Source organism: Larimichthys crocea, chromosome XXIV, assembly GCF_000972845.2.
Source record: "Larimichthys crocea isolate SSNF chromosome XXIV, L_crocea_2.0, whole genome shotgun sequence".
Lineage (NCBI taxonomy): Eukaryota > Metazoa > Chordata > Actinopteri > Sciaenidae > Larimichthys > Larimichthys crocea.
The window spans coordinates 62,501-75,276 of NC_040034.1; the positions used below are offsets into that span (position 1 = coordinate 62,501).

The 12,776-nt window shown below is 39.7% G+C and overlaps 1 protein-coding gene across 1 annotated transcript; it reads left to right on the plus strand.

Annotated features, from left to right (window-relative positions):
• The first annotated feature begins 904 nt into the window (after positions 1-904).
• On the plus strand, positions 905-12,621 carry LOC104935260 (plastin-1). Its single transcript, XM_027274645.1, has 17 exons — positions 905-1,052; positions 2,832-3,052; positions 4,003-4,093; positions 6,031-6,191; positions 6,282-6,411; positions 7,468-7,600; positions 8,016-8,097; positions 8,981-9,146; positions 10,202-10,344; positions 10,437-10,532; positions 10,624-10,816; positions 10,931-11,009; positions 11,245-11,359; positions 11,436-11,569; positions 11,687-11,810; positions 11,895-12,028; positions 12,133-12,621. Exons 3-17 carry the CDS (start codon positions 4,024-4,026, stop codon positions 12,278-12,280), a joined length of 1,908 nt encoding a protein of 635 aa, XP_027130446.1. The 5' UTR covers positions 905-1,052; positions 2,832-3,052; positions 4,003-4,023; the 3' UTR covers positions 12,281-12,621.
• The last annotated feature ends 155 nt before the right edge of the window (positions 12,622-12,776 follow it).

The following is a 12,776-nucleotide window of genomic DNA, read 5'->3' on the forward strand; positions in this document are numbered from 1 at the left end:
TTGTATTCAAGTGGAAATATTCTTTACAAAGTTCTGCTGCCTAAATTGTGGACTTAAAATGACTTATTGATGTTGGGATCTCGTTACGGATGAACGGAAGGATTGGTGACCGAAGGTGATGACGAATGGATACAGAAGAGGTGAGTAAACATCATCAAAGGCTCCTTAAGAGTCTTAGTGCTTCTTCTTCTTCTATGTTTCTTTTAGTATTTGTCACATTTGAACATCTGGATTTATTTTGTTGTTATTGAAAATAGACCCGATCAGCAGAAGTATTATGATCCGTTAGATTGAAGCCCTTCAACTCCAATAACACAAATACCTGCATTATTAATGCTCTATATATAAACACAGGCTCTTTTATAGTCTATGTCTTGTGCGTGTACTGTGTACTCTATCCACCTACCAACGCATGTGCTCTAAAGGTACCAGTGAATAATGCAGGAGGCTTATGAAAGTCTTTGGCCGGCTGCTACAGCCATCACACCAAAAACTGATCCTGGTTCAGGGTTTTACAACCAAAACCATGGCTGGTAGTTCAAAGGCGGAGGTGGAGTGCTTGTCTGAGGCCGCTGATTAGGTGGAGAGGGTAACCGGAGATCACCTCAGAGTCACACAGTGAAACTGGGCTGATCAGGTGTCTGAGAAAGAAAGAGCTGAAGAGATGGAGAAAGATGGAGTCTTGGAGCGGTGAGGATTCAGAGGCAAAATTTAGGTCTGCGTGACTTTAGTGAGCAGGCTTTAAAAAAAAATGTCTTCAGTGTATGCCAGTCAGGGCGACAGTCTGCACAGTCTTGTGTCTTGGTTTCAGCTTGATTATGGGACTGTGTGTCTTTTTAAGCAGCGGTAGAGGTGAAAGGAGAGACAGGTAAAAAAAGAGAGAAGGAAAAGGGTTAATATAAAACAGGGATAAGTTGAAAGGAGGGGCTGGGAGAGGAGAAGAAGGAAGGAAAGGTGCCCAAAACTGATTCTGAGTCTGCAGCAAGCTGATTTTCTACTTTGGACTGGCCCCGCTCTGGACTCTAAGTCCTTCAGCCTGCCTGGGACTGAATGTAAGCTCTTTATTTCTCTTGTTTCCTTATGTTACAGTTTGATTATCTAATATACTGTAGCTACAGAAAGATGTTGCATGGAGGTCTCCTATTCTAAACAGTGTCAACCGACAGTGATTTAGAAAGAGACATAAAGGTGGAAAACAAAAAAGCATAATCTTACTGGCTAATCATAAGTTTAGCTATGCATGGAAATAAAAAAAAGTGTGTGTTTTCAGTGAAGTGGCAGTGTTACTGTGAAGTGGGGCAGTTTAATCTAAGTGATGCAGTTGGCTCAGTACCTCAGGTTACAGAGCATTGTGTGGCAAACACAGGCCTCATGTTTTAAACATGTGTGGCAGAAATGCAAAATGTGCAGCACGCTCTGTTAAAACAACATGTGACAAAAGACATCACGACAGCACTTTCCTTTATTTCATAGAAGACGCTACTCTTCTATAAAGTGCAGCGATACAATAATGCAGGTTATTAATCATTTCATGTTTATTAATTGAAATTCTCATTTAACTGACGATGATTTCTGTCCTGAGCTGAGCCTCGTCTAAAAATATATAAAACAGAAACATTTAGACATTTCGGGCAATATATATTTTATTTCTTGCAGGGACTTAAAAGAGCATATTATGTGAAATGATAATTGTTCCACTCTCATAACTGTCTGTTGTAAATGTTAATGTTTCCTCTCAGAAAGTTAGTTATAACCAGTTATGTTATTTTTTTGTTATGATTAAACTATAATGTGGCAAACTTTAAAGGCCATTCATTGTTGGTAAAGTGCGCCTCTTGGTGTTGTAAAAGCAGAAATCAGATATAAAATCTCATTAATCAGCAATCATTTATTTATGGAAGGAGGTTAACCCTTGTTTGCTTGGATTATTTTCATTTGTTGTTGTTGTTGTTGTTGTTGTTGTTGTTTGCTTAAGAGAGTGTTTACTTTTGCAAGATATGTTCTAGTTATATAAAATGATCTTGGGAAACTACAAAGATAAGTTAAGTATGAAATTATCCATCTGACCCTGAGTGGACGTGTAACTAACACTCTGAACCGTCAGAAATTGGCGATTACAAATATGAAACCAGAGCCAGTGTGGCTTAGGTTGGCTAGGTCAGCTTAAAGCATCATAAAGTAAACAGGGAAACAATAAGCCACTCTAATAAAAAGCTCACTAATTAATCTCTTATAACTTGTGTGTTTCATCCATCCAAGAAAAACAAATTGTTAAAACAACAAGTTCTGGTTTTTATGGGTCGTTATGTACTGGATCAGGTCTTGGGCAGGATCAGTGGAGACTTGAATAAGTCACTGCACATGGACGAAGGGGAAGTTTCTCAGGGCGGCTGCCCATCACTCCACCATCTCTCTCCAAAATTGCATGTCTATGCCTTGTACTGCATGTGTGCTTGTGTATCTGGGTTAAAATGCATGTAAATAAATAGAGTGTAAAAAGAATTTCCCCGTTCGTGGGATTAAGTTTAGTAAGTATATCTTCTTCTTCTTCTTGACAAGAATGCAAATATATATGATTTTATTGCCCTTGTTAGAGTTTTACTTGTAATTCATATAGTACCTTCATTTTATTATCTTACATTTCTATCTATTCAAAATATCTTGTGCGGTGTCTCTTTGTGTTTTCCCCACCGCAGGTGTATTTGAAGTCAGATATGTTCACTGCTAAACAATTCCTGAAGAGACAAACAGATTAAGCTCTGCCTATAGAAGACAACATGATGACACAGCTGAGGTGTTAAATGTTAACTGTCTGATTATGCCTCTCGCAGGGTCCAGGCAGACCAAAGGTCCACTCCTGGGTGACTCCTCCTAGAGAGAGATAACCAGCTGTTCAGCCTCTCCAGGATCCAGCTTCCGCTCTGCCCCGCGGTCTGAATCCTCGCAGAGCTCTGGAAGACTCGACTCCTGTAGCCAGTCCAGAGGGATCTACACCGAGAGGCTTAGAAGTATAAGCCAGGGCTGACAAGGAGACACACAGACTCTTATGAAGGTATTTGTCTCTGTCTTGGTCTCATCTTGTCGTGTTCGTTTGTCCTCAAGGAAAGAATCAGAGGGATATTGTAAAACGCTGAGACACCAAGGGTTTTATGAGGAACCTAAGGTGTGTTAATGTGACTGCATGTGCATGAACAGTCGGTGAAGAGTAAAGAAATGTCATAAGGCAACCCTGCACAAATTCCAGTATATAACCCGACACTTTCTAATTGTTCTTCTGCCTTCATCCCATCTGTCTCATCAGACTCAGCTTTTGTTTGTTGTGTTTCTGAGATTGAGCAATGGAAAAATACTATTATACACTCCGTTACTTGTACGTAGGTAGCTGTAAAATGTATTTATATTTTAGTATATATTTATATTTTAAGTGTCAAGAGCAAAAACACTCATCGTGCAGTGAAATCCCCCCTTTAACTGATAAAGTATATGACTATTATTAGTTTATTGCTGATCAGACCTGATTAGTGTGTCACCAGTCTCTGGGTCAGGACCCCACCCTTCAGATAAAGCTAGAGTCAAACATTAGATCATTTCACCTTTTTGGACATAAAATCAATGATTAAAATGAAAGCATCTGAGAAGTTTAGAGGAGAAGTGTGTCTTTTATAAAACTGTTAATAATTAATAGATATTTAAAACACAGCAAGGAGCCCAAACTACTACACACACACACACACACATAAACTTTTTGTAGTTTTGAGGTCACAAACCAAAACGGTTGGGGAGAACTGGTTTGTTTTTTCATGTCAAATCTTCCTCTGAAAACTAAAGCTGCTGGATGAATATAGTGCATTAAGAAGTACACTATTTTCCTCTGAAATGTAGTGGGTCTAAAGTAAAAAAAAAATAAAGTACAAGTATCTCAAAACTGTACTGAAGGACTGTTCTCTTGCAAATTCAGCTTCTTTGCATCCAGTTTGATCCAAAACTCTGTGTGTGTTCCAGGTACAATAAGCAGAAGCTACCATGGAGAATCACATCACGCAGATTTCCAGAGAGGATCTGGATGATCTCCGAGATGCCTTTAATAAAATTGGTCAGTTTTTTGCACTTTTACACACACACCTCACCCTACACCTGTATTGACAGGGAGTCTCATCCAGAGTAATAGTTTTACAGCAGACCAGTATGACTCTTATGCAAGAGGTTTTTTTATTGCTTTGGTTGTTGAGTGTACATATGCACTTTGTATGTGAGGTTTCAGATGTAATAATTACATGTTATCAGAAGTTATCAGTTAATTATGCTAAGTACACAATTACAAAATGTGCTGATGATAGTGAGAAATATAAATATGCCATATCATTTCCATATTACTATATGATTTACAAATGCAGGGCACAAAAGATAAGCAGATAAACAAGTGAGAGCAGAGTGCAGATGATACATTTTATTATACAAGGACAATCCAGGAAATAATGTTTAACATAACGCCTGTAGTCTGACACCACACACAACAGCACACTCAAACAAAGACACACACACAATGCTGGACCAGAACCAAAGCCTGAGTTAGAGTGACTCCTGTCTTTTCCTTTGATTTAGAAGTGAGAAACATATGGCTCCTCTGGAAAATATCCTGTAGAATATGGACTTTATTTATTTATTTCTAGCTGTCAAAGTTTGATTTTGTTTGAAAGATAGAAACTATCATTAGCGTTCATCCAACCCTCGACAAAATCAAATTGAGAAACTCTGAAGGAAAGAAAGTAAAGTGCACAAACAAACTTGCACACAGGCATTAACTTTAACAAGAACGTGAGCCACTGCAATGAAGGCAGGCAAGACATTTACTAATGATATGGTCCATTTTAGGGGAGTCTGAAATTGTTTTATCGTTTTGAAGCTTCTTCCAGGCATAATTAAGGGAAATATACTGTATACTGTAATATGCACAATTACAGGTAAGATGGATATATAAATGTTTAGACCCCCCTTTTAGGGTTGTCAAGTCTTAATTAGTCACATCTCTCCAATCGCCATCCAAAAGAACCCTCAAAAAAGTCCAAATATAAATCTGCTCAGTGGTTCTGTGAGGCTGTAATAGCGTACACTTAAAAGTCTAATAACTGGCTTGAAGGTATTTTGCAACATAAGGCTTTATCATGTCGTGCACATCAAACTTTGAAGAATGAGATAGTTGAGGACAGTGCACGGAGGTCAACATGTTTAATCTCCCCTGAGATTTTATGATATCATATCTAATTAGTTCTATCGAGAACACAGATATGAGAAATACAACCGTTGTTGTTTAAACAAAAGAGTTTTGTGCGTCTATCACTGTCACCGTCTTAGTTTTGGCATGTTGAAGTATGGCTGAGCATGACGGGAATGTCAGCAAGTATTTACCAGTGGATGGGATAATTTGAGATTTGTCATCTAACCAGATGATGGCACTAAATGAAAATTAAAAGTTCACCCTCTGGGGACCATGAACGTTGGAGAGCAATCCATGTAACAGTTAGAGCCATTTAAGCGCTGGACCAACTGAGAGACGCCACTAACTGACCTCTTTGACCTCTTTAGGCCTTAAAAAGAATCTGAGGAGGTAAAATTTGGTTGATTTACTCAGAATCAGCCATCTAGCCATCGGTCAGTACACGGCCGGCCAACTGAACATGAAAAAATGTGATATTTATCCATAGATAAGAATACATGTCAACATGTATGGAGAGCAAAGTTTATAGTTTGGGTTTAAATTAAATAGTAACTTTCTGTTCAACAACTCCACAAAGCTAATAAAACTCAACTTTACTTTAATTAAAACTCTCTTTATCCTCCTTATAATCAGTACCAAATTATATCATATCTATTTCCTGAAAACAACTCTTCAAATAGCCCTATTAATAAAGCATTACCTGACTTGTGTTGCTTTTTTATTGTATGCAATTATTGGCAATAAATATTTGGCTAATAAGTTTTATCAGTTAGGCAAATTGACATATATTTATGTGTGTTTGTCTGTGTGTTTAGATATTGATAACAGCGGCTACGTAAGTGACTTTGAGCTCCAGGAGCTGTTCAGGGAGGCGAGTTTCTCTCTGCCGGGGTACAAGGTGCGACAGATCATGGAGACCTTCATCGCCGGGGACACCAACAAAGACGAGAAGATCAGCTTTGAGGAATTTGTCGGTGTAAGTTCTGATTGAGACGGTGAGGAAAATGTATGGAAAAGGTGCTCATCCAAACACACAAGGAAGTAACACGAGCCTATCCATGTTCAGATCTATCAGGAGCTGAAGAGTAAGGAGTTCAGCGAGACGTTTAAGAAAACCATCACAAGGAAAGATGGCATCCGCTCCTTCGGAGGAATGTCAGGGAACTCCAGCGAGGGAACGCAGCATTCCTATTCAGGTGCAAAAACATACACATATATCCATATACATCACCTAACATTACACTATACACTTTTCTGAAGGTGTTTCAAGAACTTCTATAGCAGGTTTCACATTATATCAGTTAATTCTGTGACCCATTACACTGTGACCTGACTGAGACTTTATTATTGCTGCCAATATTTCTTTTATCATGCTTTATAGCATGCTTTATTTTGATAGCTGTTACCGTGCCGTTAACATGGTGCCGCTTCCAAACGTCGTCGTAATAAACGCAGGTCGTGCAGATGCCGTGGACTTTTTGAAACACCTTTTACAACAGCGTGTAGAAAAGTGTGCCAGAAGGTCAGATCAGACGAACGTGACGCTCCATGAAGCACATACACTCTGCACGTTGTGAATGTTGGGGTCATTGATATTGACCCCTCTTTAGATTTCATAAAGGTTTAGAACACACTAAAATGTATTTTATTAAAGTGTTTATTAATGTATTTGTCTACAACTATGAATCCTCCCATGGATCATAACTGACAATATAGTAAAACACACACATTTGTAAGAATATAAAATATGTATAAATAAGAGAAGGTTACAAATCCACTTTATTACTTTAATAAAACACTTAAAAGCTTATAGCTGCACACAACTACATCATACTTTGTTAGAAACAGTTTTTATAAGTGTTACCCACAAGCAACAATTATTTTCATCATCAGTTAGTCTCCTTTTTATTATATTTTTTTATTGAACAGCATCCTAGAGCCCACGGTCACGTCTTCAAATGATGCTACCAATGATCCACAGCGAGGATTTTCAGATTATAATCATGTTGGACGAGCTGGAATCGGTGAATCTGCTTTACTGTTAAACAAAGCGGACGTAATGGCCACGGTGGCTCACCTGCTAGAGCGTGCACCATTTGTACAAAAGCTCAGTCCTTACTGCAGCAGCATGGGTTTGATTCCTGCATGTCAACTTTCCTGTTCCTCCTCAGCTGCTACACTACTTTTTCTGTTCAACTAATCGCTTAAGGTATAACATGTCCTGATGTGTGTGTGTGTGTGTGTGTGTTTAGTTGAGGAGAAAGTGGCATTTGTCAACTGGATTAACAAAGCCTTGGCGAAAGATCCAGACTGCCAACATCTGCTTCCCATGAACCCAGACGATGACAGCCTCTTCCGCTCTGTCCGTGATGGCATCCTGTTATGGTAACACACACATAGACACATGCAGCATACCTTCATATCATTGTTACCTCAAGCACCCACCATTATTTATTAAGAATTCATTGCACGTAAAAATAGAAATCCCCTCAAAGCAAACTTACAGAGTGCTGTACATGTAAATGATTTAGTTTTATCTTTGGAATATAATACCTAATTGACTGACAATCATAGTAAAGATTATTTTAGTTGTTAGTGGCAACAAAGGTTAACGCAGGAATCGTATGAACCTGTTTTATTGCAGCGTTTATAGTTTTTTTTTTACATCTCTTCCTTGTTCAGTCTCTTTAACCTGATCGTGGACACAGTATATTTCACAGAGACGGCTGCAGCGAGGACAAACATTTGTCTAACGTCGTTTCAGACTCAGGCCTCGCTCACACGCCTTGTTCTCTTTCAGCAAAATGATCAACCTGTCTCAGCCTGACACGATTGACGAAAGAGTCATCAACACTAAGAAACTTGCCACCTTCAAAATGACAGTGAGTGATCCACAACATCCATACATCACAAACAGAAATCTGCTGTGCAGTGTCAGGCGTTCAGGGTAGAATCGTCAGATTTGTCATAGCTGTATCATCAACTCAAGGAAAAATATGCTCATTTGCTTGCTTTGCTTGCCAAGTTAGATGGGAAGATAGCACGATGACTGAAAAAAGGGGGAAACAGCTCGCCTCGTATGCCCACCAGCAGCTCTAAGCCTCATAAATGCCAGATTATTATTGTTATTATATAACAGATTATTTCTTTTTCATTTAAAAACAACACATTTCTTATCCAGGTGTAGTGACTTCCTAAAGTAGAAACCTTTATACTTTCTATGCATACATTTGCATTAGATATTATGTGTTTTTGGGGTCAACTTTACGGGTGCCGACAAAGTGAATTCATTTTATCTTTGCACAAAACCAAAGCTAGTTGTTGTGGTGGTATCAAACTTCCAACGTAACAGCAAATAAAAGCAAATGCGCTTATTTCCCCAAAATGTTGAGCATAACTTTTATCGAGAACTGACAACGTGCTGGTGATGTGTGTTCTGCTGATGTATATATGGATGTAAACTATGACAGTAACAGTTATGAGTGTAAATCAGTTAGATAAAATGTGTGGAGCTTGCAATATATTAACTTTTTACTGGATACTTCCTCTTTCCTTCCATATAACTTAGTGACAGTTATCTCCTGCATGAAGAAGAAAAGTAAATACGTTCTTATGACTGGGTGACATTTATGCATCCAGCCATCCAGTGGATTAGAGAGCATCTGATTTCTAATAAGTTAGTTATTATTTGGAGGATTCAGGCTTTTGCTTCTGCTGACCTGTTGTTTGGCTGCAGAAACGCTGACGCTTCATTTGTATTCGTAGGAGAATCTGGTCCTGGCTCTGAACTCCGCCTCAGCAATCGGGTGCATGGTGGTGAGCATTGATGCCCATGATCTGATGGCCGGGAAACCTCATCTGGTCCTGGGACTGTTCTGGCAGATTATCAAGGTTGGCCTCTTTGCTGATATAGAAATCAGCAGGAACGAAGGTCAGCACGCACACAAACACACACACAAACAAACACACAGAGGGATTAGCTGCACAGCTGCACTTTTAATTTAGCTGGATGTTCTAAATTAGGGAGCGTTCAGTCATATGACTTGGTTTTCATCCGATCTTAAGGAAATTAAATATGTGCAAACTTGCAAACCTGTGGCCCTCCAGGCAGTGAACCTTGAGTAGGGACTGTACTGTGTCCAGGAAGTCAAGAAAGAACTGCTGAACTCAACAGAAGATGACATCTTAATCTAAGTCCAGAGTGAAATAGTGATAAAATTGTAATAAAAGATACAACATTTTTCTTATCTGCCCTTTCATCAGGCAATAAAGACACTCACAAATCGTATTGTTTAAATTCGAGTGATCATTTCCTCCTTTCTTCACTTGCATAACCCTTTAGGTGCATGGCAATCAAACCCTCACTGACTTGGGACTATGCCCGGCATACAGTATGGTAGAAAGAGTCAGATCAGGACAGACAGTAGACGGAGTGGAGGGGTGAGGGTCGTTTGACGGATCTAAAGGGTTGCAAGATTATCACTGTGGGGCAGGAGCATGACAAAATAAAATGATGTTACACAGAAGGCCACGCTTTTTAATAATCTTTGCCCTTTTCTCACTGTTTTCCTTCACGCTGTATAATACAGTCAAATTCATATGAAACCTTCCACGACAGGAAAATCTCTTTTTAATTGAACTGCTTACGATTCAGACATCCAATCCGTGATTAGACGTTGCAACTTACATGCAGAAAAATGGATTTCTGGATTTAGGGCATTTTTGCCTTGTTTCGGGTGCGGATCATTTGAATCCGAACAAAAGGGGTCCAGGGATGCAAACACAACCAGGAATATCCATTTTCACACACCACTGATTCATACATTCAGAACCCACGGTGGGGGTTTTCTCAGTCTTTAACATCTATGATAGAAATTTCAATCTATTTGAGTTATGCGGTCCTTTTCTACACATGCAGAATGAACGCCTGAACTAAAAAATGTAACATTTTTATCATTTTAATTAAAAGAACACGTGTGTCTTCAGGTCTGATTGCCCTTTTGGAGGAAGGGGAAGAGCTGGAACATCTGATGTCTCTCTCCCCAGAGGAGCTGCTGCTCCGTTGGGTCAACTTCCACCTACGCAATGCAGGAACGGAGACCATCAACAACTTCAGTGAAGATATTAAGGTCCCCCTTCAGAACACACACGTTCACACACACACACAAACAATTACAGAAACACACAGGTGTGACCCTGTTCTTGTACTGTGCCACTGTAGGACTCGCGAGCCTACTTCTACCTGTTGGACCAGGTCGCTCTCCAAGAAGAGGACAACTTCAAAATGAAAGTCAAAATTGATATCAGCGGCCTCAGTGTGAGTCAGAGAAGCATTGTGATTTCTTGTTTTGATTTTTTCAGATTTTGTCGCGTTAATTAAACAAAGTGACTTTCCTGATTTGAACCAGGAGCCTGATTTGAACCAAAGGGCCGAGCTAATGCTGCAACAGGCGGCCCTGTTGGACTGCAGACAGTTTGTTTCTCCTCACGACGTCACGTCCGGAAACAGCAAACTTAACTTGGCTTTCGTAGCAAACCTGTTTAACATGCACCCTCTGCAGAAGTCTCACATCAGCGACATGTACGCCTCACACATAGAGGGTGAGAAAATTCAGCATATTTACTGTTGTAAACTATAGCTAATAAAACATTTTTATCAGCTGATAGTATTTATTGAGATACGCTGATGTTTATCATGTCTTTATGTCTTCCCAGCCGAGACCAGAGAAGAGAGAACTTTCCGAAACTGGATGAACTCTCTGGGCGTCTCTCCAAATGTCAATCACCTGTATTGGTATGTCATTAGTTTTATGTCAATGTGGTTAACCATAACATTTCTACAGTTAGGTATTTAGACCTAATGGCTGGTTAGCAAAATCAATGTCTTCTTTTAATATTAATAAATTTGATCTTAAAACGGTTCCTCAATACTCTAAGATAAGAAAGCCCTGGTCATGGATTACAGATTACCTGAGCGATCTATTCATGGATTGCATGTTGATTTTTCCTCACTGTCTCTGTCCTTACAGGGACCTGTGTGATGGTTTGGTGATCATGCAGCTTTTTGAGAAGATTAATGTGCCGGTGAACTGGAAGAAGGTCAACAAGCGGCCTTATCCACCTCTGGGGGCCAATATGAAGAAGGTAAAGAATAATAACGCTGGTGAGCTTTTGGGAAAAATGAAAACGAATTAACATTGTTATTCTTATTGCGTCCCAGCTGGAGAACTGTAACTACGCTGTGGAGCTGGGTAGGGATGTCGCTCACTTCTCTCTGGTCGGCATCGGAGGACAAAACTTGAACGAGGGCAGTTCTATGCACACCCTGGCGCTGGTCTGGCAGCTGATGAGGAGGTACGTGCACCGTCCAAAGCTTTGGGACTTGTCACTTACTGGTGATATATTGTTTGGTTGTCCATTTTGAACTGATTTTAGTGGTTTCAGCTGTCTGTCCTCTTTGTTGTCCTTCAGGTACACAGTGCAGGTTTTGTCAGATCTGGGTGATGGAGAGAAGGTTGGAGATAATATCATCCTCGCCTGGATCAACACCACCTTGGGCCCAAAAAACAAGCATGCACATATCAGCAGCTTCAAGGTGTGTGTGTGTGAGTTAGTGAAGTATTTGAGTAAACGCAAGGCTGCATTTGTATTTGACGCTGTTTTTCCTGTTTTTTTGCAGGACAAACTGATCAGCACCAGCCTGCCAGTGATTGAGCTGATCGACGTCATTGCTCCCGGTACCGTCAAGTGGGACATGGTGCGGAAACAAGAAAGGGGAATGATGCACAATGACGATAAACTCAACAACGCCAAGTAAAAGACTAAATATCAACTTCTTTTTTTCCACCTTATCACTTGGTGTATTTGTCACTAGGTTATGGTCTCTAACTCCTCTCTTTCCCTGTTTCCTCTCCCAGGTACGCGGTCTCATTGGCTCGTAAGATCGGAGCTCGTGTCTACGCACTGCCTGACGATTTGGTGGAAGTGAATCCAAAGATGGTGATGACGCTGTTCGCCTGCCTCATGGGCCACAGTTTGAACAAGGCCACGATGAAAAAGACATAAACAAACCACCGAGATACATTTTCCTTCTTCACGCTTTCTATCTTTTGTCTCGTCACTGTACTTTCTTCTCTTTGACCTTTAACCAAGAAGCCTGCCTAAAGTGGAAAATGATTTCTCATCAGCAAAGCCGCTGAATGTGTTTTGTTATCTGTGATTTTAGAGAACAAGCTCCTAATTGTTCTTTGCTGTATTATTATATTTAATAGGATATTGCATCTATTTACTTCTTCTGTGATATGACCACAAATGGAGGTACAGCAGAAGGAAAAGCAGAATCATAAAGTCTGTAAATGTTGTGTGTTGAATATTGCTCTTTAATTATTAAAGGTAATCTACTAAATGTACTAAACAGCCTTGTGTGTGGGTGTTTGTCTCAAGATACAAATATTCAAACCAGGTAGATTATCAGATAGTACACTAAATTAAAATAGAGTTAAAGTAAAAGTACATAGTATATTGTGGCTTAAGTTGTATTTGTTGTTGTTCTTGTTTCACC

Excerpts from the sequence above, each read along its gene's own strand:
- LOC104935260 (XM_027274645.1), top strand. The coding sequence starts at position 4,024 with ATGGAGAATCACATCACGCAGATTTCCAGAGAGGATCTGGATGATCTC. Across the intron at positions 7,601-8,015 it reads CGTGATGGCATCCTGTTATG|CAAAATGATCAACCTGTCTC; the intron begins GTAACACACACA and ends GTTCTCTTTCAG. Across the intron at positions 11,360-11,435 it reads TGGGGGCCAATATGAAGAAG|CTGGAGAACTGTAACTACGC; the intron begins GTAAAGAATAAT and ends ATTGCGTCCCAG.